The sequence below is a fragment of the Chlamydotis macqueenii genome, chromosome 21, assembly GCF_036417535.1.
Source record: "Chlamydotis macqueenii isolate bChlMac1 chromosome 21, bChlMac1.mat, whole genome shotgun sequence".
In the NCBI taxonomy this organism is placed as follows: Eukaryota; Metazoa; Chordata; class Aves; order Otidiformes; family Otididae; genus Chlamydotis; species Chlamydotis macqueenii.
Genome location: NC_141576.1, coordinates 7,218,734 through 7,244,744, shown reverse-complemented (window position 1 = coordinate 7,244,744; position 26,011 = coordinate 7,218,734). Strand labels below are relative to the sequence as shown.

The 26,011-nt window shown below is 63.8% G+C and overlaps 2 protein-coding genes across 4 annotated transcripts; both read right to left on the bottom strand.

The window, feature by feature from the left end:
* Positions 1-2,323: 2,323 nt before the first annotated feature.
* Positions 2,324-3,961, bottom strand: CTRC (chymotrypsin C). The gene is made up of 8 exons (XM_086764441.1): positions 3,835-3,961; positions 3,631-3,722; positions 3,457-3,554; positions 3,244-3,369; positions 3,006-3,142; positions 2,780-2,925; positions 2,482-2,631; positions 2,324-2,378 (listed from the first exon to the last, which is right to left on the bottom strand). The coding sequence occupies exons 1-8, from the start codon at positions 3,872-3,874 to the stop codon at positions 2,361-2,363; spliced, it is 807 nt and encodes a 268-aa protein (XP_086620567.1). The 5' UTR covers positions 3,875-3,961; the 3' UTR covers positions 2,324-2,360.
* Positions 3,962-4,594: 633 nt separating this feature from the next.
* Positions 4,595-11,078, bottom strand: EFHD2 (EF-hand domain family member D2). Of its 3 annotated transcripts, none has more exons than XM_086764438.1 (4): positions 10,876-11,078; positions 5,925-6,072; positions 5,673-5,807; positions 4,595-5,504 (listed from the first exon to the last, which is right to left on the bottom strand). In XM_086764438.1, the coding sequence occupies exons 1-4, from the start codon at positions 11,043-11,045 to the stop codon at positions 5,370-5,372; spliced, it is 588 nt and encodes a 195-aa protein (XP_086620564.1). In that variant the 5' UTR covers positions 11,046-11,078; the 3' UTR covers positions 4,595-5,369. The 3 variants fall into 3 exon arrangements, with proteins under 3 accessions (XP_086620564.1, XP_086620565.1, XP_086620566.1); XM_086764439.1 differs by lacking the exon at positions 10,876-11,078 and adding an exon at positions 7,527-7,641; XM_086764440.1 differs by lacking the exon at positions 10,876-11,078 and adding an exon at positions 7,270-7,283.
* Between the last annotated feature and the right edge of the window lie 14,933 nt (positions 11,079-26,011).

The following is a 26,011-nucleotide window of genomic DNA, read 5'->3' as shown; positions in this document are numbered from 1 at the left end:
AGCAACCTGGTCTGCTTGGAGATGTCCCTGCTCGTTGCCGGGGGGTTGGACTGGATGGGCGCTAAAGGTCCCTTCCAAGCCAAACCATTCTGTGATTCTGTACAGGTGTCCTGATGCCCACCCTCACCTCATCCATGCCCACCAAGTCCCGCCCCCCCCCCCCCCCCCCCCCCGTGCTCAGTATCCACCTGCCAGCTCCCGGCATCCGGCCGTCTCCTTGCAGAGGGGATGAGAAAAAGAGATGGAGACCACGTTGCTGGCTGTGTCAGGCTGCTTTATTCACCACCACTCCCACCCAAGACCCCCGAGCACATCGCCCCTCAAGACTGCACACTGCCACAGCTCACCCTCCCCATCCCTCCCCAGCACCAGCATCCCCACAGCCCTGCACCATCCCCGGCATCACCCTGAGCTGGCACAGGCATCCACACACTTACAGGATTTTCCAACCCGTTACAGGCATGTGGACAGTTACAGCAGTGACACGGCAGCGCTTTTTGTCCCCCCAACACGACCCCAGCCCCACTGCGGTACAGGCCTGGCTCACCCCTCGAGTGCGCTGGACCCTTGTACGGCCCATGTGGGGATTCGCCTGCCCCAGCGTGGTCCCAGTCACTGGGGAGGTCCTGCCCCGACCTCGTGGTTGCACACTGTGGCCAGTTACAGCCACCCATTGCTGTGGGGTCTCGCACGGGCCACCATGGGCCAGGTGTGGAGTTACCGATGGTGCAGTCGCCACCGCCACATGCCGGCACCAGCCGAGGCTCGTGCTGGGACCACGAAGCCCCTTCCCCCAGAGGCGCTGGAACCGTCTTTCATTTGGGTGCCGCGCATCACCGGGAGTAGCCACGGTCCTGGCTCTGTTCCTACCACTGCTGGCTGTGCGGGATGTGGCACGCTGGGTATCACCCCCCCCCCACGAGCGGGGGACTCCCACGCCCACCAAACCACCTCCGCGGAGGGGCTACAGCATCCCATCCTAGGTGGGACGAGTCCCACCGCACTGCCATCAGCAGACCCACGCCAGCGCCCTGACCACCCACCCCAGCCCTGCTTCGCGTGCAGGCACAGCGCATCAGGCAGCCCTCTGCTCACATCCCACACACACAGACCCTTACTGCCCCGCGGGGTGAGGTGCACCGCCCTTTGCCATCGCACCGTGCATTTCTGTGCGCTCCAACCCCTTCCCTCCCCAGGCCCCTCTTTGCTTCCTATACCTCTCAGTGCGGCACAGCCCCCAGAGACCCTCAGCCCTGCCCCGGCCGATCCACAGCCCGGGCAAATGGCTGGCACGGCTGCGCTGCTCGCCCCAGTGCGCTCGATGCCCAACGCAGGCCTGGCACAAGCATCAGCGTCGCTCGCCGGTCCTATGATGGTGTCGTTCGCTGGTCCGGAGTTGCTTGCTGGTTTGGCGACGCTGCTGCTCCTAGGCCGGGCTCCATCCACCACGTCCCTTGCTGAGCTTGAGGTGCTGCACCCATCTCCGCTCGTCGTCCTTCTCTCGCCACAACGCTCCCCGCTGGGCTCCGGCAGCCATGATGAGATGATGGCGCGGAGGGCAGCTCTGCTCAAGGGCTCTCAGCGCAGCAACCATCCCCGGCAGCCTCCTCCCACCCGCTCCCATGGACACTCTTTCCCTGGCTTTTCCCGGGGACCCCACAGCCAGGACCCACCCCTACCCCGCCAGTCCCCCACCACCCACCCCATTTCTGCAGCCACTGCAGGAGGAGACCCACAGCACGATGCTCAGCTCCTGGGCCACAGCGCTGGGGCTGGCATTGTCACACAGCTCCCAGTGCTCTCGGCTACAACTGGGCTCCCCAGAGCCCCCCAGGACCATTCATCCCACACTCAGCCCCACCACGACCAACCCGGTTCCCTCAGAACCTCCCAAAAATATCAGCTGTGCCCAGGTAGCCCCGTACCAGCAAGGTCCCTGAGACATCCCAGAGCCAGCCACGTCCCCTAAAGCATCTTTGGACCCCAGAGGGTCCCCTAGAGCCCTCCTGGGTTCCCTTGAACTCCCCAGAACCACCCGGTCTGACCCCAGCCCCTCTCCCCTCTGACCACCAGCCCCACCCCGAGCCCCTCAGCACCCTGGGCATGGCTCCCACCCACCCCTCCCCACAACTGGGGGCCGCTGGCAGGACAGCTGCCCACTTCACCCTCCCCAGGACCCCAGCCAGCCCCATCCTGAGGGCATGGGCCAAACCCCGGCATCATTGGACACAGCCCTAGGCGTCCGTCCCCACCTCCATCATGTGTCCCTCACCACAAAAAAAAAAACAGCGGGATACATGAGGCCAGCACAGCACTTTCGCCTTTATCACACTCAAGACTCTGCGCCATGCGCCGCGTCCTCAGTTCGCGCTCATGTGCTGCCAAGAAGACACGAGGAGGGGTGCGGTGAGACCCTCGGCCGGGGGGGGACGGGGACCGCGCTGTCAGCCCCTCCGCAGGGCGAGAGGAAGGGGCTCCTACCTTGTTGATCCAGTCGATGTAGGCGGACACCCGCGTGAAGACCGTCGGCTTCTTGGCTGTGTTGCAGCCCAGCCCGGAGCCGAAGCTGACGATGCCGTCCACGTCCCAGACGCCGTTGCGCTGGCAGTTCAGGGGGCCGCCCGAATCCCCCTGCACAGGCAGACAGACAGGCCTGCTGCTCCCACCAACGCCCAGCCGCTGCCGCCGCGGCTCCATCCCCATCCGTCCCACGGGGTCCACAGCCCCGCACCCCTCCCTCGGCCAGGGCCACCCACCGCCCTGCGACGCCGGCACTCACGTTGCAGCCGGAGGCAACGCCGTCCCCGCCGGCGCACACCATGGTGGTGCGCACGGTGCTGCCCCACCAGTCGCGCTGGGAGCAGATCTCATGGTCCACAACAGGCAGCAGCGCCTGCTGCAAGACGTCGGCCAGGGGCCCGTTCGCTGCAATGACAGCCTCACCTCGCACTCCGTGCTCGTTCCCACACCCCCAAATTCCTCCCCAGGGACCCCTGTCCACTTACTCCGGAGCCGTCCCCAGCCGGTGACGTAGCAGGGGTAGTTGTTGGCCAGGATCTCGCCGGCGGGCGGCAGGCAGGCGGCCTGGATGGTCTCACTCTCCTCCACCTTCTGCGCCAGCTTGATCAGCGCAATGTCATTGCTGTGGGCAGAGTCGAGTCGTGGGGACGGGGGACCCTGAGCCATATTGACGGGGACCTCGAGCTGCGATGCACCTGCCACCCGCCCCATCCCGTCCCCTACATGATGAGGAAGGAGTTCCACTTCTCGTGCACGATGATCTTGTCCACGCCAACGGCCACGGAGCCCGGCTCGTCCACCTCGGACAGGACCTGCTTGCCCAGCACCACGCGGTATGTCATGCTAGAGCTGCCGGGGGGGGGACAAAGAGGGTGTCGGTCTCCACAAACAACATCCCTCTCCTCGGTGCGGACCCCCCAGCACCCCAGCACCCACCTGATGCAGTGAGCAGCCGTCAGCACCCAGTTGGAGGCGATGAGGGTCCCGCCGCACGTGTGGTGCCAGGACCCGTAGCGGCTGTACTGCAGCGAGATCTGCGACGGCGGGGGCACGGTGTCAGAGTGCGGATGGACCCTTGTCCCCATCCCCCCTCCCTGTGCCCCCCCTTACCTGCCACGGCCAGCTATGGGCCCGGGCGTCCTCGCCGCCCACCACCCGGCTGCCCAGCAGTGGTGGCACAGCTGGCTGACCGCATCCGTAGGCTGCGCGACACCCGGCAAAGGGATGTCAGCATCCGCCAGTGCCCCTGTGCCCGGGGCCACCCCAGGTGCCAGGGTCCCGTCCCCCCGTCCCCTCCCTGTCACCCACACCCACCATAGCCCAGCAGCACGGCGAGACACACGGCTCCCAGCATGGTCGCAGAGTCTGGCGGTGCCGTGGCAAAGCCACTCGCCCCTCTTATAGCCCTCGCTGCCACTGGGGACCTTGGCGTCACCCCTCCTGCCACTGACATGTGGTGACTGTCCCACGCCCGGCCCCATCTTATCGCCCTTGCCCATCCCACCTGGGAAGGGCCGCATCTGCCATCATGCGCTTGCACTGCGACGTGGCATGGTGGGGACGCGTGGCACTGACACGGGGATGGTCAGTGTCCCTCCTGGGGGACAGCTGACGGGCAGCCCCTCGGCCACGCCACTGTGGGGTGCCAGGGAGCTGCGCTGCACCCGCCCTTGAGCACCCACTGCCCCAGGACGTGGCCCCCCCTCAGCCCACCATCCCCCTGCTGCCACAGGGCCAAGGTCCCCTTATCTCCCAGCCAAGGCGACCGGCTCCATGTGGCCAAGGCCAAACACAGCCCCACGGGGCCGCAGAGCAGGATGGGGCGGGGGGTAGCCCCTCCTGGGTGCATGGGCAGATGCTAGCTGGGATGGTGACGGCCTTGGGTGACACCACCTCCACCTGCCTGGACCAGGGCCCCGCTGCTTCCCACACTGCTGTCCCACGATCGCCAGCACACGCCCACTAGGTCTGGCACCTGCGGTGGTGACTGGGTGCCTGCAGCGGGGTCCCGCTCCCCGTCAGGCTCCTTCCCCACCCGAGCCTCCAGGGGCCCCTGTGCAGGCATCCAACGCACTTACAAAATATAATATTTATTTGGGATTGAAATAAAAAAAAAAACAACCCACCGTCTCCCCTGGTACCGCTGCACAGGGAACGCTGTGGGACAGACGCCTCTTTACAGCCACCCACAAACACGGGAGCCTCCATTGACTGACGGAACGGCTCCTGCCTACAACATTGCCCAGCTGGGCTGAAAACACCACGAAAAACCATAACACAGCTTCGCCAGTCGCCGGGTGGGCTCCCACCCCCAAGCACCACGCACACGGGCCCTGGGCGCACGCACACACACACAGACACTACCCCTCTGCCAGCACCCGGCCCTCGCCATGCCTGCCCACCGCGCACACAATTCTGGGCACAGGCATCGCATTGTACAGCGGCGGGGTAGCCGCACGCGACAGGAAGCCCCCGTCCTGCCAACCTCGTAGTGCACGCACGACACACGACAGCCTGGACGTGGCTCCCCTGGGCCTCGCCAGCGGCGACCCCCGGCACGGCTGTGGGCAGGGGCTGGGGAGCTGCTGCCCTCGGCGTGGCACCTCGGGCAGGGGGGCACGAACAACACCTACGGACACCACAGAGCAAGGGGAGGGGGGCCAGGGCCAGGCGGGCTCGGGCACTGCGGTGAGCCCAGGCCAGGAGCTCGCTGGTGGCCCAGCCTTCGGGGAATCATGGCCAGCGCGCAGCTCAGGCATCGCTCCTGGCACGGTTGGCACGTGGCAGGTGTCGCGTTCCCGGCCTGGCCAATGCAGCCCAGTCCTGCCTGGCCCCGCGCCGGTGGCCCGTCACTGCTTGAAGGTGGACTGCAGCTCCTTGAACGCCGCCTTCCTCTGCTTCAGCTCCTCTGCCTGCTTCTTTTTCTCCTCCTGCTCCGCCTTGATCTCCTCCTCGAAGCGGCTGGCGTCATGGATGGCCTGCACCTGCAGATGGTGGCACCTCAACCTGCGTCCCCCGAGACCCGTTGCCCACCCCAGCACCTCCGCGTCCTGCCCCAAAGCCCTCGCTGGGCTCCTCCTGCCCACCCCCTGGCACCAAACTGCCCTCGTGCATCGCCGTCCCGTGTCCTCGTGCCCTGGCGCCTGCCTCACCTTGGCCTCAAAGAAGCTCTTGGCGCCCTTCACCCCCTCCGTCGAGACGTCGATCTCAGAGAGCCGCGCCAGGGCGTGCAGCCCGCTGTCCTCCTGCAGCTCCCCCGCCGCCGCCTTGCGGAAAATCAGCAGGAACTGCCGAGGGAGACTCCGGCATCAGCTCCCCCAGGACCTCGAGGCCACCACTGCTCCCTCCCCGCCTTCCCACCGCCACCCAGCCCTCCCGGGGCCACCTCCCCACCAGCCCCTCACCTCCCGAAAGCTGAGCTTGCTGTCCAGGTCCTCGTCCACCTCCTTGATCATGTTCTTCAGGCCCAGGTGCGTCTGCGGTGCCCCCAGCTTCTCCATCATCAGCTTCAGCTCCATCAGGTCGATGAAGCCGTCTTTCCCTGCGTCGTACCTGTGGGACGGAGGCATGGCCCTGTCAAATCGCTGTGGGGTACCAAGCGCACACAGCCACCACGGCACCACCATCTCTGCGTGCCCACCACGTACGCGGTGCCCACGCCGGCCAGGGAGTGAGGAGGGAACAGCGACGACCCAGGCACCCAGCCAGACCACAGTAAGCCGCCGCTGCACCGCTAACAGCCCCCCGGAGCGTCATCCGGCATCGTTTCTCCTCCTGTGCAGCGCTTGGCAGGAAAAACCCCCGGGATGCTGCCAAACCTGCTCCTGGCTCCCTCGGCCAGGAGCCCGAACGCTGCTACCCAGGGATCACGACCCACGGTGCCGAGCCCGCCGGGCACCGCGCTCCCCAACACCCCTCGGTCACAGCCCATCTGCCTACGGACCCCCGCCTCCTGCCAACCGCTCCTTCTGCCGCAGCGCCGGCTGTGCCGGTGGCACGTCCCCCTCCGCCCCTCAGCCTTTGGGCACGGCCCAGCGGGGAACCAGCATGGCTCCACGCTTCGTACGGCTCCATGGCGCAGGCAGCCGCTCTCCCTGCCATGCCCCTACCACGCTCGCTGCCGTCACCTCACCCCACCGCCCCTCCTGGCCATGACCGCAGGCGCGAGAGGAAGGCCCTGTAGCACGTCCTGGCGCAACGCTGAGGTCGCCGAGCAGCTACCCTGCTGCACCCGTTGAAAACAGATTTTTTTTTTTTTTTTTTTTTGTGGTGGCGTTTTGTCATGTCTGTGCCTGCCGGCACTGCAGCAGCCACGCGGAGCCCCACGCTCGCTGTGCTGCGGGTCTGTGACTCATTTGTACCTTCTCCGCTGCGCTCTGCTCTGGCCGCATCGCAAGCGGGGCCTTCCTGCTCTCCCACGCTGCTGCGGGCCCCAAAACGGAGCTGGCTCCGCATCAGCCCCGCCATCGTCACCTTGGGAGCCGGGCTTGGGGAGCCATCACCTTCTGCCTCCGAACCCCCTCTCAGAGCAGCGCACCCAGAGTTTTGCTGCAAGGGGCACGTTTGCCAGCGTGGCCCTGCCGCCCCGTCCCGTGCAAGCCTTCCCCCGGCTGCAGCACGCTTCCTCGCTCTCGCTCCCCTCCTCTCCCATTTGCCGTGCGCATCCGTCCCTCTGCCTCTCCCCGGGAAGCTCCCAAAGGGGAACATCACCCCCGCAGGGACCAAAATCCCTCCCGGGCCCTGCTGTACCCGGCACAGCCGCATCGTCGGGAGAACAGGGGGGCTCCTCGCCCTGGGGAGGGCACGCTGGCACCCCAACAGCCCCCCAGCCTCGGGCTTCGGGCCTCGCCGCGCCCAGCTCGGCCCCGCGGGGATTTTCCCGGCCGGAGCGAGGGGCTGCAGCAGACCGTGGCCGTGCCTTCGCCGGCGCCGCGCTGCCCGCACAAAGCGCCCGACGGGCTCTGCGGGGACGCTCCGGGTCACCCCGCTCGCCCCCGGCTACTCACGCGCATCCCGGCGTGACCGTGGCCGAAGCCACCCCGCTTTCGCTCTCCCCCCCAGAAATTTCCAGGGCTCGATGCTTGCCCGGGGCCGGGCTGTCGGAGTCACGCTCCGCCGTGCGCGGCGGCACGCAGCGCGGTCGGGTGCTGGGGACACGCCGCAGCCCCGGGGGGCTGCACCGCGGGCAGAAAAATGGGGCCCCCCTCGGCGCAGCGGCAACGCGGGGGTCCCTTGCCATCTCCACCGGCCCCAGCGCAAGGGGCCAGGGTCCCTCATCCCCGGAGATGGGGGGGTCCCTTCTGCGGGGATGCGGGGGTGCAGAGGGGACCCTGCTGTAAGGGGCTGGGGGACGGCATCCCCTGCAAGGTGCCGGGGAGGGGGAAAATCCCGGGGACCCTCCCGCAAGGAGCGCGGGTGGGGGGTGTCCCAGCCATCCCTCTGCAAAAGGCTGGGGTGGTGGGGAAGCCTCCTGCAAGGAGCTGGGGAGGTGCTGGGGGGCCCCCCTGCATGAAATGGGGAGGGTCTGCAAGGGGCCTGGGGGGGGATCCCTCCTGCAAAGATTTAGGGGGTCCTTCCTGCAAGGAGCTGGAGAGCTCCCGGGGGTCCTTCCTACAAAGAATGGGGGGTCCCTCCTGCAAGGAGCCTCGGGGGGATCTGGGGGTCCTTCTGCAAAATATGGGGGAGTCTCTCCTGCAAGGAGCTAGGGGGGTCCTGCAGGTCCTTTCTGTAAGGAATGGCGGGGATTCTTCCTGCTAGGAATGGGGGGGGGGGGGGGGGGGGGGGGCGGTCCCTCCTGCAAGGAGCTGCGGGGGATCCTCCAGATCGTTCCTGCAAGGAATGGGGGGATCTCTCCTGCAAGGAACTGGGGAGGACCTGGGGGTTGTCCTGCAAGAAATAGCGGGGTCCCTTCATCAAGGAGCTGGGCGGGGGGGGTCCTGGGGGTCCCTTCTGCAAAAAAATGGGGGGGGTCGCTTCTACAAGAAGCCCAAGGGTCCTTCCTGCAGGAAACGGAGGAGGGGGCGTCCTCCTGCTAGGAGCTGGGAGGGGACTGGGGTCCTTCCCCTAAGGTCTGGGGGTCCCTCCTGCCCGGATGGAGGGGGGGTTCCGCCCCGCAATCCCCCCCCGCCCCCCCCCCCCGCACTCACTGTCGGAAGAGCCGCTCCATGTCGCGCAGCTGCCGCCGGCTGAACTCCCGGAACTCCCCGGCGGGGCTGAACACCCGCCGGCCGCCCCCCCCGGGCGAGCCCTCGCCCCCCAGCCGGCCCACCGGGCTCCCCGCTCCCGCTCCGGGTTCCGCCGCCCGGCCCCGCCGCCCCGACAGCTCCTCCGCCGCCGCCATGCTGTCCGGATGGCCGCGCCCCCCGCCCCGCCTGCGCCCAGCCCCTCCACCTCCCCCCGCAGCCCCGGGGCTCTCCCAGGGATGCTGCTGCCATCCCTTGGGATCACGGCCTTCTCCAGCCCCGCCTCAACGCATCCACAGACCCCGGCCCCCCCTCCCAGCTCCATCCCTCGGCTACGGGGCGGGGGGGCCCAGGGTGGGAGGCAGGCAGCGCCCATCCCAAACCCATCCCTTGCACCCCCAGATGATGCCCGCAGCACAAGGGTCAACCTATGTGGGCACACAAGGATGCACCTTGTCCCCAAAATCAGCCCAGTCCTGCCCATGGAGGGGAGCCCTTGCCAGATTTAAGGGGGGAAACATGGGATGCATCCATAACCAGAGCCCTGCGGCACGGCCGCTCGCCCCCTGCTCAAAATTGGGCATCGGGCACCGGCCGTCGCACACCCCGGGGTGCCCCTGGGGAGACCCTGCCAGAAAATGTGCCTGCGGATGCTGCGGTTTCTGCGTCAGCAAGCCACAGCCCCTCTGGGCTGCTTTTAGGCTTTTTCATCCCATTAAAAAAGAAAAAAAAACAAACGAAAAACCCTCAAAACCCCCCGCCGGGGCTGCGCTCACAGCCACATTAGCCTCGGCTGAAAGGATCTGCAGAGGCCTCTGCACAGCCTGCTCCGCGCGATGCGAGGGCAGAGTGGCTGCAGGGGCCACGTGCGCTCGAGCTGCCCGCTCCCTGCACAGACCCCCACCCGAAAACGCCGCTGCTCCCCAGAAACCAGGCTCTGCTCTTGCCCTCGGGAACGCAAACGGTGGCGGAAGAGCTACATCTGATTGTGACGGTGGGCGAGCGAGCCCACGTCAGTGCCGCATCCCCGCTGACCGGGACTTGGCTCTCCTCTCACCCGGCCGCTGTAACACATGGGCATGGCCAACGTGGCTCTTCTTCCTCCCTGCCCAATACCACATGGCAGCTCGTTCCAGCGTTCTTGGCATCCCACATCCCACGTTTCCCACATGCCCTAGGCTCCAGCTTCCCTGGGACGCCGTGGGGACGGGGGGTCACGGGATTTGCACCCGTATGGAGACAATTCCGGACATACACGCACACAGAAAAAAAACCAAAACACCAGGCTACAGTAACTCAAGCTTTTCTAACAACAAAAACAGCACTATTACAGAAAACTAAGGTCCTACACACACTAGAGTCACGCCAACGGGCCCAAAAATCTACGAGTCTCCTCAAAACAAACCCAGAGCTCGTTCGGCATCGAAAAATAGAGAGTCCACAGCGCAATGATCCATGCTTGCTGTAGGCCTTCACCTTCTAAAGGCCCACATGCGGCCCCCTCCTACACGCCTCGTCTCTTGGCAGGTTCTGCCGCGGGCTCTCTGGCCTTCTGCTTGCCCACGCAGACCGCCTGCTGGGCTTGCAGGGACTCTTCTTTCAGCCTGCACAAAACGGGAGGGGGAAGGCATCCGTCACCGCGTCAACCCCCCAAAACACAGCTGGCCTCCGCACTTGCACCCCTCCTAGGGCCCTCCCCACACCATGGGGTGATGCTGAAGGACATGGGAGCAGCAAGCGCCTTGCTTGGACCAGCAAAAACTTCAGCAGGCACTTTCCCTGTGCCCATTCCTCGTGCCCTGGACAGCCCTTCCCATCGGCTCCCACGCCTGGCTCCGTCCTACTGACACCGGCCCTCCACCCCAGCCGATGCCGCCGCTCTCCCTGGGTCCGGCCCCCCGCACCAGGGAATTTGCCAAGGGTCCCCCGACTCTGCCGCTGCCTGACTGCGCTGGGCCCTGCGAGGCACCCAGAGGACGTCTCTCTGCTTCTCCTCACCATTCTGCTTTGGACCATACCAACACGGGACCAGTCCTGGCCAGCGGCACAACCAGGCGTGTATCGCTGCCGCGAGGCTGCACCCCTCCTTCCCCCGAGTTTCCCGTCGCTTTGCAGCCCAGGACCTTGTCTCACTCGGACCCGCGGCCACCCACAGCCACCCGGCCTCTGGTACCTCTCGCTCTCATGAAGCTTCATCATTTCTTCTTTCTTCTCCAGGCAGCTCTGGAGGTTCTTGAGCTTTTCCAACAGCTCCTCCAGGTGCTTCTGCCTCTGCAGCCCTGCTTGTTCCCTTTCCTCCTGAGGGAGCTGCTTCAGAGACCGCGTTCCTGACAGCTCCTTCATCTTCACCAGGCTTGCCAGAGCACTAATGATGTCAACGTACTGCGGAAAGCCCCGGGAATGCATTATTTCCTCGGCCTGACAATTCCGCTGCCACCTGCCATCACCCTGCTCAGCCACCTGCTCTCATTCTGCTCCACTGAGGGAGACAGACAACGCCGCGAGGAACCTGCTGCGCTCCCCTTCCCACTTGGTCTACTTTCCACGCGTGCTCTCCCTGGGTGAGCTTCCCAGAGGGGCTCTGTCCTCACGGACCGTACCCTCTCCTCAAGGATCAGCCCCGACTCTCGGAGGGAAACAGCGCCAGAGAGCTGAGATGGGGAGAAGGATGCGCCGTTGCGTTTCCAGGCATCCCGAGACATCCCGGAAGACGCCCGGCGTGCCCTGGCACCTGCCATCCACACTTTGGCCTCACCCACATACCCACAAGGACCCTGACGCTCATCGCTCACTTTGGAAACGCGTTTGAAACCACTCTCCCCTCTACGAGCGCTGGGTATCGTTTCAACACGTCTCTCGCTGACCTACCATCTTCTCGCTGAGCTCCATCGCTTTAAACACCTCCGAGCTCGTTGCCCCATCGGCGGCCTCGCGCGCAGCCCCGTGAGGAACGGCGTCAGGAGCCTGCGCAGACAGGGAAAGAGCAATGGAGCCGCCGCACTGCCTGGCGCTGGGCTCAGCTGCCTTGTGCCCCTGCCTTCCGCTGCACGGGACAGGCTGCCTCGGCAATGCCGCGGTCCGCAGCCTCCCATGCCGGCCAGCTCCAGGCATCCTGGCTTTCCCACCGAGGCCACAGGCACCATAAACCATGCCCTGTCTTCTCACCTTGGCAGTCTTTGGTGCTGTTCCTGGTGCTGGTGCCAGCTCCTTCACAAGACCCATTTTCTTCAGCCGACGTTCCGTGGCAAGCCTTTCACCAGGACCACTCGCGGCTCCGAACATTTCTTCTTGCCAGCTGGAGGCAAACAAACACCCACCGCCATGTGCCACCCTCGGCACAACACGCTGCGTGTTCCCAGCTCGGCCCCTTGGAGCCTCGCCGGGTTGCCTGGGCTCGGAGACGGCCACAGGCTACGGAGAACAGCCTGCACGCGCCCGCCCTGCAGATAGCGCTACCCCAGCCTCTGGCCATGCCTTTCCCTACATATTTAGCATGCAACCCTACTTCCCTGGGGGACAATTTGGAGATTGCAACCCTCTCTGCTCCTCTACTTGGGAGCTTCTACCAGCGATGGCACCGCTTCTCCACACTGCTCTCCGTACAGGGAGAGACCAACGGAGAGCGAACGAACGGCAATGGCCGAGGGCTGGCAGAGGACTCTCACACCGCACACTAATCCCAAGGCTTTACGAGACCCATGGCTCCGTTATTGAGGTGCTGGCTGCTCTCGCTTGCCTCGAGGAGCGCAGCAGCCGAGCGCGGGAGCCCTCAGGCACAGCGCCGGGCGCCTGCTCGCTGCTGGCTCCCACTGCGCGGCAGCTTCTGCTGCCAAGCCCTTCGCTGGCTGCCTCCTGCCAATGCCACCTCCTCACACGGCACCAAGCGCTTTTCTGAAGCCTGGCGCTTTTTCTTCTGCAATGCTTTCCTATCACCTGCGCACACTACCATGCACGGGAGAGCTGCCTTTGCATGGGAACAGCCTGAGCCCCATGCACCTGAGGAGCCTGTGCCCCTGGCATGGCCCATTGCCCCGTCCTCCACGTTACGGGCTCCACCACGCCTGTCAGGCCCTAACGGATGCCTCTTCCCCCTACAGCCGTGACAGCCTCACTTACCTGAGGACTGACTCTCCTCCAGCATCTTCAGTCTCCCCCGGAGCTCGTCCATGCCTGCTTTTTGGCGCTGGATCGTTTCCTCGTGCCTCTGGTCTCGGCACCGCATGCCCAGGTTGACCAAGGCCCACGCCGGCTGCAGGAAGAAGCAGCCCAGTCAGTTCTCGCCCAAATCGCCTCCGGCTCAACACGAGCTCAGCTTGACCGCGGCTTAGACACCGCCACGCTGAAAGACGCCGCTCCCTCGGCAGCTGCCAAGAGCCAAGTCTGTGGGGCTTCTCTCCCCACAGCCTCCTGGCAAATTGGTGGGGTACAGCAGCGGCAGCAGAGACCCCTTACGTGGTCCCCTGTGCCGGCCTCACGCCGGCAAGGGCATCAGCCCTAAAAACGCTCCGGAGAGCTGGGAGAGGGATGGCGCGTGGCTCTCAGCAGCCCCCACAGCGTCTTTCTCCAGCACCTGGCACCACTGCAGAGGATTTTCTTGCCTTGGACACAGGCACACCGATCCGCTCGGTGGCCTGCCTTTCTACGTGATCATAGAATGAGAGAATGGTTTGGCTTGGAAGGGACCCTTTAGCGCCCATCCAGTCCAACCCCCCTGCAAGGAGCAGGGACATCTCCAACCAGACCAGGTTGCTCAGAGCCACGGCCAACCTGGCCTGGAATGTTTCCAGGGATGGGGCATCCACCAGCTCTCTGGGCAACCTGGGCCAGTGCTCTACCCATGATGTTCTACTGATCCCATGCGGGATTCTCTTCTGCGCTACAGCCCTGCACACAGACCCCCGCGGTTCCCTTGCTTGCTGCATGGCCCCAAACATCCAGACACTCAGGAGAAGGGAGGCCCTTCATCCCACCCTGCCCACTGCTGCAAGCTGCCTGCTCCGCTCTGGCCGCTGTCGCCCCGCCATTCGCTCTCAGACAACAGCTTTGCCTGGGCTGCACCTCTGGCGCCCGGCGCTTCCCCTCCCCATCGCTACGTGCGCACCAGTGCAGGCGCTACCTCCCGCTCAGCGTCAGGCTCCGAGTCACCGCCTGGCACCCAGCCTTCCTCGCTGGCACGCCCTCTGCCACCCTTGCCGTACAGGATGTACGATGCCTACAGTCCCTCCAGCTGCTCCCGCAGTCACCTTGCAGTTCTTCCCTTTTCCCGTGCCAGGGAACTCAAAAGGGGATTCAGCGCGGAGGACAAAAGACCCTCCATTCCCATCCGGTGCAACACGCTACCCCTGCTCCTGCTCGCTCAGCCCTGTCACTGCTTTTGTGGCGCCAATACCACCAGCAAGGTTGGGAAAAGGAGCCAACGCTTGCAGATCTTCCCCTCCATCGCCCCTGCCTCTGCTTGGCAATCAGCACAGCCATGTGCACACACCACATCTCGCGCTTCCAAAGCGCTGCGCCCACATCCAGCTCCTCACCCGCTGGCAATGCCCGCGCAGGAGCGCGGCTGACGCGGCTCGTGGGTGGCACGGGCAGCCCTGCTCCTGCCTTTGGCCAGCTCGCAGCACGCCTGAGGCGGGCTGGGGCACTGGCCACTCTCACCGGCACACTGACAAACACCACGTGTGCCATCCATACCCTCAGCAAACCCACAGCTCGGCAGCCTCCGCACAGACTCACCCTCCCAAGGGCTTCAGCCACCTTCGCCGGTATCCCGGGAGCCTCCTCCACCTTCAGCACCGCTTCTCGCGAGGCGTCCCTCAGCGCCTGACACTCTGCTCGGGCTTGCCTGTGCCAAGAGACAAGACCCTTGAGGGACACCGTGATGGACAACAGCTGCCCAAACAGCTTGTGGAGAGCAGCACCCCGGGCACCCGCCGGTGACTATCGCGGGGTGGGTGGGAACGTTCAGCTCAGTTCGTGGTCACTTCAACACACGGCCACTGGCACGCGTTCCACTAAACCCCTATCTCAGTTCACGTGGCGCTTGCGTAGAGCCCCCATCGCTGAGCTCCGCTCCGCGGCTCTCGCACACACCTTTGGCTCCTGGGGACATCCCGAAATGCCGCCAGCTGCTGGGAATCCACAAAGCAGCTTTGGCCAAGGCCCCAGTTCACGGCTGCGTGTACCTTAACTCATTAGCTGCTGCTTGCAGAGCTCTGTCCTTCTCCTTCATCACCCTGGCCATCTCCGACAGCTCCTTCCTAAGCAGGTGCAGCTCCCGCTCTTGGTCTTTCACCTGGCACATGTTCCGCTCCACTTCTGACTTGCGCTGCTCGCTCAGCTCCCCTAGGCACACCACAGCTCCATGGGTGTCTGGCTCCCCCATCACCCAAGCCCTGGGGGATCCGCACCTCCCAGTGATCCGATGTCCGCGGCCACGTCCCTTTTTCCCAAGGCATCATCGTGAGGGCCGTCAGCCATCATGGCCCTTGTCCCCGCAAACCCTCGCCCTGCCCTCGCTCGCAGCCCTTGCCTCCTGGTCCCGGCCACCAGACCTTGCTTCCCTAAATCACGGCGCAGGGCCGGTCTCCTTGTCAGGGCGGATGCCGCAGTCACGGCTCCCTACAGCCACTTGCCCTCTGCTTCAAGAAAAGCGGGACCGCCAGCATTTCCTGGCCTGCCCGCTTTCACCTACCTGCCTTCCTCATTCGCTTCGCGCCGTTATGGCCAGCAAAAGCGGGCCACGCGCATCCCTTCGTCTCACACCTCAGGCTCCTTTCTGCCCCATACAGCCTCCCCAAAGCAACGTCACTCCCACTGAGGGATCCCCGGACAGGCTCTCCCAATTTAAAGCCTCAGGCCACCTTCGGCTCCAAGGGAGCCCAAGCAGTGGCATCCTGGAGAAAGATGGGCTCCATTTGTGTGTGTGTCCCCATCTCCCTCGGGGCATCTGCTAACACTCACTCACCAGCACTGCTACCGCTTACCCAAGGACAGCGAGGAATTCACCCAGCCCCAGAGGGAACGGACCGCCTGCGTTGCCCCAAGCTGCCCTACAGCTTCGCTTTCGCATGGGGACATCTCTTTCCCGTAGCTGCGCCGTGCCCGCTTCACAACTACCGCCCTCGTTACCGCTCGCAGGAGGGACGGGAAGACAGAGGCCATGCAGTATGCTTCACCCACCTCTCAAGTCCAACATCCTGCCTCTGGTTTCCTTGAGCTCCGTGCTTAGCCGGGTGATGACGTCCTCCTTGGACAGGATCACGTTCTGCCTCTCCGCCAGCTCCTCCCTGCATTTCCTGACAAAGATAACCGCCGCTCTCACAGCTACTTCGTCACACTCATTTTCCGGAGCCCGCGCACGCCTTCCTGAGCCCCATCTCATCATCGACACACGCACGTCGCTCTTTTACCTGCCCTTCGCTCCCTGAGCTTCACACCTCTGGCCTCGCCAGCTCCCTCTCTCTTGCCCGCAGCCGTCCGCATGGGACAGCGGAGCACTTACACGCTCTTCCGCATCACGTGGAAACTACACGCACTTAAGACCATCTCCGCCTACCGAGAGGACTCTTTCCACCTCAGGGCTGCTTGCGCAATGCCCCTTGGCCTTCCCTGCGCTCCCCAGGCAACAGCCGCTCTTCTCCCAGCCCCTCCAGCCCAGACAGCACACCTTACCTCAGAAAACAGGGCGGCTCCCTGACAGAAGATGCATCCAGCAAGGTTCCCAGCGTCGACTCACGGCCATTGCCCTGAAACTCTACGGCACACGTTAACACCGGCGCATTACTTCTTGGTCATGCGCACGTTTGGCCCGCTCGCTTCCGCTATGTCTATCTTTTCCTCCCCAACAACCTCAACGACTGAGGACCACCCATTTGCAGAAACCCACCACGCTCAGGGCCCCTTCCAATACTGGTTAGACAGTTCCTCACATCCTTCCTCGCTCAGCATCTCTTCTGCCCGTGGACAACAGCTCTGCCTTGTTCCCAGAGACCCTCACCAGCCTGGAGACACTCACCAGCCCAGAGACCCTCGCCAGCCTCTCACCACGGGATTCAGGCTCGACCCCCTGGAGCCTCGCCTGGTTGCGCTGGCTCGGAGACGGCCACAGGCTACGGAGAACAGCCTGCACGCGCCCACCCTGCAGATAGCGCTACCCCAGCCTCTGGCCATGCCTTTCCCTACATATTTAGCATGCAACCCTACTTCCCTGGGGGACAATTTGGAGATCGCACCCCTCACTGCTCCTCTACTTGGGAGCTTCTACCAGCGATGGCACCGCTTCTCCACACTGCTCTCCGTACAGGGAGAAACCAACGGAGAGCGAACGAATGGCAATGGCCGAGGGCTGGCAGAGGACTCTCACACCGCACGCTAATCCCAAGGCTTTACGAGACCCACGGCTCCGTTCCTTGAGGCGCTGGCTGCTCTCGCTTGCCTCGAGGAGTGCAGCAGCCGAGCACAGGAGCCCTCACGCACAGCGCCGGGCACCTGCTCGCTGCTGGCTCCCACTGCGCGGCAGCTCCTGCTGCCAAGCCCTTCGCTGGCTGCCTCCTGCCAATGCCACCTCCTCAGACAGCACCAAGCGCTTTTCTGAAGCCTGGTGCTTTTTCTTCTGCAATGCTTTCCTATCACCTGCGCACACTACCATGCACGGGAGAGCTGCCTTTGCATGGGAACAGCCTGAGCCCCATGCACCTGAGGAGCCTGTTGCCCTGGCATGGCCCAGTGCCCCCTCCTCCACGTTACGGGCTCCACCACGCCTGTCAGGCCCTAACGGATGCCTCTTCCCCCTACAGCCGTGACAGCCTCGCTTACCTGAGGCCTGACTCTCCTCCAGCATCTTCAGTCTCCCCCGGAGCTTGTCCATGCCTGCTTTTTGGCGCTGGATGGTTTCCTCGTGCCTCTGGTCTCGGCACCGCATGCCCAGGTTGACCAAGGCCCACGCCGGCTGCAGGAAGAAGCAGCCCAGTCAGTTCTCGCCCAAATCGCCTCCGGCTCAACACGAGCTCAGCTTGACCGCAGCTTAGACACCGCCACGCTGAAAGACGCCGCTCCCTCGGCAGCTGCCAAGAGCCAAGTCCGTGGGGCTTCTCTCTCCACAGCCTCCTGGCAGATTGGTGGGGTACAGCAGCGGCAGCAGAGACCCCTTACGTGGTCCCCTGTGCCGGCCTCACGCCGACAAGGGCATCAGCCCTAAAAACGCTCCGGAGAGCTGGGAGAGGGACGGAGCGTGGCTCTCAGCGGCCCCCTCAGCGTCTTTCTCCGGCACTTGGCGCCACTGCAGAGGATTTTCTTGCCTTGGACACAGGCACACCGATCCGCTCGGTGGCCTGCCTTTCTACGTTATCATAGAATGACAGAATGTTTTGTCTTGGAAGGGACCTTTAGTGCCCATCCAGTCCAACCCCCCTGCAAGGAGCAGGGACATCTCCAACCAGACCAGGTTGCTCAGAGCCCCGGCCAACCTGGCCTGGAATGTTTCCAGGGATGGGGCATCCACCAGCTCTCTGGGCAACCTGGGCCAGTGCTCTACCCATGATGTTCTACTGATCCCATGCGGGATTCTCTTCTGCGCTACACCCCTGCACACAGACCCCCGCGGTTCACTTGCTTGCTGCATGGCCCCAAACATCCAGACACTCAGGAGAAGGGAGGCCCTTCATCCCACCCTGCGCACTGCTGCAAGCTCCCCGCTCCGCTCTGGCCGCTGTCGCCCCGCCATTCGCTCTCAGACAACAGCTTTGCCTGGGCTGCACCTCTGGCGCCCGGCGCTTCCCCTCCCCATCGCTACGTGCGCACCAGTGCAGGCGCTACCTCCCGCTCAGCGTCAGGCTCCGAGTCACCGCCTGGCACCCAGCCTTCCTCGCTGGCACGCCCTCTGCCACCCTTGCCGTACAGGATGTACGATGCCTACAGTCCCTCCAGCTGCTCCCGCAGTCACCTTGCAGTTCTTCCCTTTTCCCGTGCCAGGGAACTCAAAAGGGGATTCAGCGCGGAGGACAAAAGACCCTCCATTCCCATCCGGTGCAACACGCTACCCCTGCTCCTGCTCGCTCAGCCCTGTCACTGCTTTTGTGGCGCCAATACCACCAGCAAGGTTGGGAAAAGGAGCCAACGCTTGCAGATCTTCCCCTCCGTCGCCCCCGCCTCTGCTTGGCAATCAGCACAGCCATCCGCACACACCACATCTCGTGCTTCCAAAGCGCTGCGCCCACATCCAGCTCCTCACCCGCTGGCAATGCCCGCGCAGGAGCCCGGCTGACGCGGCTCGTGGGTGGCACGGGCAGCCCCGCTCCTGCCTTTTGCCAGCTCGCAGCACGCCTGAGGCGGGCTGGGGCACTGGCCACTCTCACCGGCACACTGACAAACACCACGTGTGCCATCCATACCCTCAGCAAACCCACAGCTCGGCAGCCTCCGCGCGGACTCACCCTCCCAAGGGCTTCAGCCACCTTCGCCGGTATCCCGGGAGCCTCCTCCACCTTCAGCACCGCTTCTCGCGAGGCGTCCCTCAGCGCCTGACACTCTGCTCGGGCTTGCCTGTGCCAAGAGACAAGACCCTTGAGGGACACCGTGATGGACAACAGCTGCCCAGACAGCTTGTGGAGAGCAGCACCCCGGGCACCCGCCGGTGACTATCGCGGGGTGGATGGGAACGTTCAGCTCAGTTCGTGGTCACTTCAACACACGGCCACTGGTACGTGTTCCACTAAACCCCTATCTCAGTTCATGTTGCGCTTGCATAGAGCCCCCATTGTTGAGCTCCGCTCCGCGGCTCTCGCACACACCTTTGGCTCCTGGGGAGATCCCGCAATGCCGCCAGCTGCTGGGAATCCACAAAGCAGCTTTGGCCAAGGCCCCAGTTCACGGCTGCGGGTACCTTAACTCATTAGCTGCTGCTTGCAGAGCTCTGTCCTTCTCCTTCATCACCCTGGCCATCTCCGACAGCTCCTTCCTAAGCAGGTGCAGCTCCCGCTCTTGGTCTTTCACCTGGCACATGTTCCGCTCCACTTCTGACTTGCGCTGCTCGCTCAGCTCCCCTAGGCACACCACAGCTCCATGGGTGTCTGGCTCCCCCATCACCCAAGCCCTGGGGGATCCGCACCTCCCAGTGATCCGACGTCTGCGGCCACGTCCCTTTTTCCCAAGGCATCATCGTGAGGGCCGTCAGCCATCATGGGGCTTGTCCCCGCAAACCCTCGCCCTGCCCTCGCTCGCAGCCCTCGCCTCCTGGGCCCGGCCACCAGACCTTGCTTCCCTAAATCACGGCGCAGGGCCGGTCTCCTTGTCAGGGCAGATGCCGCAGTCACGGCTCCCTACAGCCACTTGCCCTCTGCTTCGAGAAAAGCGGGACCGCCAGCATTTCCTGGCCTGCCCGCTTCACCTACCTGCCTTCCTCATTCGCTTCGCGCCGTTATGGCCAGCAAAAGTGGGCCACGCGCATCCCTTCGTCTCACACCTCAGGCTCCTTTCTGCCCCATACAGCCTCCCCAAAGCAACGTCACTCCCACTGAGGGATCCCCGGACAGGCTCTCCCAATTTAAAGCCTCAGGCCACCTTCGGCTCCAAGGGAGCCCAAGCAGTGGCATCCTGGAGAAAGATGGGCTCCATTTGTGTCTGTGTCCCCATCTCCCTCGGGGCATCTGCTCACACTCACTCACCAGCACTGCTACCGCTTACCCAAGGACAGCGAGGAATTCACCCAGCCCTAGAGGGAACGGACCGCCTGCTTGGCCCCAAGCTGCCCTACAGCTTCGCTTTCGCATGGGGACATCTCTTTCCCGTAGCTGCGCCGTGCCCGCTTCACAACTACCGCCCCCGTTACCGCTCGCAGGAGGGACGGGAAGACGGAGGCCATGCAGTATGCTTCACCCACCTCTCAAGTCCAACATCCTGCCTCTGGTTTCCTTGAGCTCATTGCTTAGCCGGGTGATGACGTCCTCCTTGGACAGGATCACGTTCTGCCTCTCCGCCAGCTCCTCCCTGCATTTCCTGACAAAGATAACCGCCGCTCTCACAGCTGCTTCGACATACTCATTTCCCAGAGCCCGCGCACGCCTTCCTGAGCCCCATCTCATCATCGACACACGCACGTCGCTCTTTTACCTGCCCTTCGCTCCCTCAGCTTCACACCTCTGGCCTCGCCAGCTCCCTCTCTCTGGCCCGCACCCGTCCACATGGGACAGCGGAGCACTTACACGCTCTTCCGCATCACGTGGAAACTACACGCACTTAAGACCATCTCCGCCTACCGAGAGGACTCTTTCCACCTCAGGGCTGCTTGCGCAATGCCCCTCGACCTTCCCTGCGCTCCCCAGGCAACAGCCGCTCTTCTCCCAGCCCCTCCAGCCCAGACAGCACACCTTACCTCAGAAAACAGGGCGGCTCCCTGACAGAAGATGCATCCAGCGAGGTTCCAAGCATCGACTCACGGCCATTGCCCTGAAACTCTACGGCACACGTTAACACCGGCGCATTACTTCTGGTCATGCGCACGTTTGGCCCGCGCGCTTCCGCTATGTCTATCTTTTCCTCCCCAACAGCCCCATCGACTGAGGACCACCCATTTGCAGAAACCCACCACGCTCAGGGCCCCTTCCAATACTGGTTAGACAGTTCCTCACATCCTTACTCGCTCAGCATCTCTTCTGCCCGTGGACAACAGCTCTGCCTTGTTCCCAGAGACCCTCACCAGCCTGGAGACACTCACCAGCCCAGAGACCCTCGCCAGCCTCTCACCACGGGATTCAGCCTCGCCCCCCTGGAGCCTCGCCTGGTTGCGCGGGCTCGGAGACGGCCACAGGCTACGGAGAACAGCCTGCACGCGCCCGCCCTGCAGATAGCACTACCCCAGCCACTGGCCATGCCTTTCCCTACATATTTAGCATGCAACCCTACTTCCCTGGGGGACAATTCGGAGATTGCACCCCTCACTGCTCCTCTACTTGGGAGCTTCTACCAGCGATGGCACCGCTTCTCCACACTGCTCTCCGTACAGGGAGAGACCAACGGAGAGCGAACGAATGGCAATGGCCGAGGGCTGGCAGAGGACTCTCACACCGCACGCTAATCCCAAGGCTTTACGAGACCCACGGCTCCGTTCCTTGAGGCGCTGGCTGCTCTCGCTTCCCTCGAGGAGCGCAGCAGCCGAGCGCGGGAGCCCTCACGCACAGCGCCGGGCGCCTGCTCGCAGCTGCCTCCCACTGCGCGGCAGCTCCTGCTGCCAAGCCCTTCGCTGGCTGCCTCCTGCCAACGCCACATCCTCTCACGGCACCAAGCGCTTTTCTGAAGCCTGGCGCTTTTTCTTCTGCAATGCTTTCCTATCACCTGCGCACACAACCATGCACGGGAGAGCTGCCTTTGCATGGGAACAGCCTGAGCCCCATGCACCTGAGGAGCCTGTGCCCCTGGCATGGCCCACTGCCCCCTCCTCCACGTTACGGGCTCCACCACGCCTGTCAGGCCCTAACGGATGCCTCTTCCCCCTACAGCCGTGACAGCCTCACTTACCTGAGGCCTGACTCTCCTCCAGCATCTTCAGTCTCCCCCGGAGCTTGTCCATGCCTGCTTTTTGGCGCTGGATGGTTTCCTCGTGCCTCTGGTCTCGGCACCGCATGCCCAGGTTGACCAAGGCCCACGCCGGCTGCAGGAAGAAGCAGCCCAGTCAGTTCTCGCCCAAATCGCCTCCGGCTCAACACGAGCTCACATGACCGCGGCTTAGACACTGCCACGCTGAAAGACGCCGCTCCCTCGGCAGCTGCCAAGAGCCAAGCCCATGAGGCGTCACTCCCCACAGCATCCTGGCAGATTGGTGGGGTAGAGGAGCAGCAGCAGAGACCCCTTACGTGGTCCCCTGTGCCGGCCTCATGCTGGCAAGGGCGTCAGCCCTCCAAACGCTCCGGAGATTTGGGAGAGGGACGGCGCGTGGCTCTCAGCGGCCCCCTCAGCGTCTTTCTCCGGCACTTGGCGCCACTGCAGAGGATATTCTTGCCTTGGACACAGGCACACCGATCCGCTCGGTGGCCTGCCTTTCTACGTGATCATAGAATGACAGAATGGTTTGGCTTGGAAGGGACCTTTAGCGCCCATCCAGTCCAACCCCCCTGCAAGGAGCAGGGACATCTCCAACCAGACCAGGTTGTTCAGAGCCCCGGCCAACCTGGCCTGGAATGTTTCCAGGGATGGGGCATCCACCAGCTCTCTGGGCAACCTGGGCCAGTGCTCTACCCATGATGTTCTACTGATCCCATGCGGGATTCTCTTCTGCGCTACGCCCCTGCACGCAGACCCCCGCGGTTCCCTTGCTTGCTGCATGGCCCCAAACATCCAGACACTCAGGAGAAGGGAGGCCCTTCATCCCACCCTGCCCACTGCTGCAAGCTCCCCGCTCCGCTCTGGCCGCTGTCGCCCCGCCATTCGCTCTCAGACAACAGCTTTGCCTGGGCTGCACCTCTGGCGCCCGGCGCTTCCCCTCCCCATCGCTACGTGCGCACCAGTGCAGGCGCTACCTCCCGCTCAGCGTCAGGCTCCGAGTCACCGCCTGGCACCCAGCCTTCCTCGCTGGCACGCCCTCTGCCACCCTTGCCGTACAGGATGTACGATGCCTACAGTCCCTCCAGCTGCTCCCGCAGTCACCTTGCAGTTCTTCCCTTTTCCCGTGCCAGGGAACTCAAAAGGGGATTCAGCGCGGAGGACAAAAGACCCTCCATTCCCATCCGGTGCAACACGCTACCCCTGCTCCTGCTCGCTCAGCCCTGTCACTGCTTTTGTGGCGCCAATACCACCAGCAAGGTTGGGAAAAGGAGCCAACGCTTGCAGATCTTCCCCTCCGTCGCCCCCGCCTCTGCTTGGCAATCAGCACAGCCATCCGCACACACCACACCTCGCGCTTCCAAAGCGCTGCGCCCACATCCAGCTCCTCACCCGCTGGCAATGCCCGCACAGGAGCACGGCTGACGCGGCTCGTGGGTGGCACGGGCAGCCCTGCTCCTGCCTTTGGCCAGCTCGCAGCACGCCTGAGGCGGGCTGGGGCACTGGCCACTCTCACCGGCACACTGACAAACACCACGTGCGCCTCAGCAAACCCAGAGCTCGGCAGCCTCCGCGCGGACTCACCCTCCCAAAGGCTTCAGCCACCTTCGCCAGTATCCCGGGAGCCTCCTCCACCTTCAGCACCGCTTCTCGCGAGGCCTCCCTCAGCGCCTGACACTCTGCTCGGGCTTGCCTGTGCCAAGAGACAAGACCCTTGAGGGACACCGTGATGGACAACAGCTGCCCAAACAGCTTGTGGAGAGCAGCACCCTGGGCACCCGCCGGTGACTATCGCGGGGTGGGTGGGAACGTTCAGCTCAGTTCGTGGTCACTTCAACACACGGCCACTGGCACGTGTTCCACTAAACCCCTATCTCAGTTCACGTGGCGCTTGCATAGAGCCCCCATCGCTGAGCTCTGCTCCGCGGCTCTCGCACACACCTTTGGCTCCTGGGGAGATCCCGAAATGCCACCAGCTGCTGGGAATCCACAAAGCAGCTTTGGCCAAGGCCCCAGTTCACGGCTGCGGGTACCTTAACTCATTAGCTGCTGCTTGCAGAGCTCTGTCCTTCTCCTTCATCACCCTGGCCATCTCCAACAGCTCCTTCCTAAGCAGGTGCAGCTCCCGCTCTTGGTCTTTCACCTGGCACATGTTCCGCTCCACTTCTGACTTGCGCTGCTCGCTCAGCTCCCCTAGGCACACCACAGCTCCATGGGTGTCTGGCTCCCCCATCACCCAAGCCCTGGGGGATCCGCACCTCCCAGTGATCCGACGTCCGCGGCCACGTCCCTTTTTCCCAAGGCATCATCGTGAGGGCCGTCAGCCATCATGGCCCTTGTCCCCGCAAACCCTCGCCCTGCCCTCGCTCGCAGCCCTCGCCTCCTGGGCCCGGCCACCAGACCTTGCTTCCCTAAATCACAGCGCACGGCCGGACTCTTTGTCAGCGCAGATGCGTCTGTCACGGCTCCCTACAGCCACTTGCCCTCTGCTTCGAGAAAAGCGGGACCGCCAGCATTTCCTGGCCTGTCCGCTTTCACCCACCTGCCTTCCTCATTCGCTTCGCGCCGTTATGGCCAGCAAAAGTGGGCCACGCGCATCCCTTCGTCTCACACCTCAGGCTCCTTTCTGCCCCATACAGCCTCCCCAAAGCAACGTCACTCCCACTGAGGGATCCCCGGACAGGCTCTCCCAATTCAAAGCCTCAGGCCACCTTCGGCTCCAAGGGAGCCCAAGCAGTGGCATCCTGGAGAAAGATGGGCTCCATTTGTGTCTGTGTCCCCATCTCCCTCGGGGCATCTGCTCACCCTCACTCACCAGTACTGCTACCGCTTACCCAAGGACAGCGAGGAATTCACCCAACCCAGAGGGAACGGACCGCCTGCGTTGCCCCAAGCTGCCCTACAGCTTCGCTTTCGCATGGGGACATCTCTTTCCCGTAGCTGCGCCGTGCCCGCTTCACACCTACCGCCCTCGTTACCGCTCGCAGGAGGGACGGGAAGACGGAGGCCATGCAGTATGCTTCACCCACCTCTCAAGTCCAACATCCTGCCTCTGGTTTCCTTGAGCTCGCTGCTTAGCCGGGTGATGACGTCCTCCTTGGACAGGATCACGTTCTGCATCTCCGCCAGCTCCTCCCTGCATTTCCTGACAAAGATAACCGCCGCTCTCACAGCTGCTTCGACAGACTCATTTCCGGGAGCCCGCGCACGCCTTCCTGAGCCCCATCTCATCATCGACACACGCACGTCGCTCTTTTACCTGCCCTTCGCTCCCTGAGCTTCACACCTCTGGCCTCGCCAGCTCCCTCTCTCTTGCCCGCAGCCGTCCGCATGGGACAGCGGAGCACTTACACGCTCTTCCGCATCACGTGGAAACTACACGCACTTAAGACCATCTCCGCCTACCGAGAGGACTCTTTCCACCTCAGGGCTGCTTGTACAATGCCCCTTGGCCTTCCCTGCGCTCCCCAGGCAACAGCCGCTCTTCTCCCAGCCCCTCCAGCCCAGACAGCACACCTTACCTCAGAAAACAGGGCGGCTCCCTGACAGAAGATGCATCCAGCAAGGTTCCCAGCGTCGACTCACGGCCATTGCCCTGAAACTCTACGGCACACGTTAACACCGGCGCATTACTTCTTGGTCATGCGCACGTTTGGCCCGCGCGCTTCCGCTATGTCTATCTTTTCCTCCCCAAGAGCCCCATCGACTGAGGACCACCCATTTGCAGAAACCCACCACGCTCAGGGCCCCTTCCAATACTGGTTAGACAGTTCCTCACA

Coding starts and splice junctions, on each gene's coding strand:
- CTRC (XM_086764441.1), bottom strand. CDS start 3,874: ATGCTGGGAGCCGTGTGTCTCGCCGTGCTGCTGGGCTATG. Junction 2,926..3,005: donor CGGCTGGGGACGGCTCCGGA/GTAAGTGGACAG, acceptor CTGTCATTGCAG/CGAACGGGCCCCTGGCCGAC. Junction 2,632..2,779: donor GCGTTGCCTCCGGCTGCAAC/GTGAGTGCCGGC, acceptor CTGCCTGTGCAG/GGGGATTCGGGCGGCCCCCT.
- EFHD2 (XM_086764438.1), bottom strand. CDS start 11,045: ATGAAGGAGCTGTCAGGAACGCGGTCTCTGAAGCAGCTCCCTCAGGAG. Junction 5,808..5,924: donor GCAAGCTCAGCTTTCGGGAG/GTGAGGGGCTGG, acceptor CTCCCTCGGCAG/TTCCTGCTGATTTTCCGCAA. Junction 5,505..5,672: donor AGAGCTTCTTTGAGGCCAAG/GTGAGGCAGGCG, acceptor CACCATCTGCAG/GTGCAGGCCATCCATGACGC.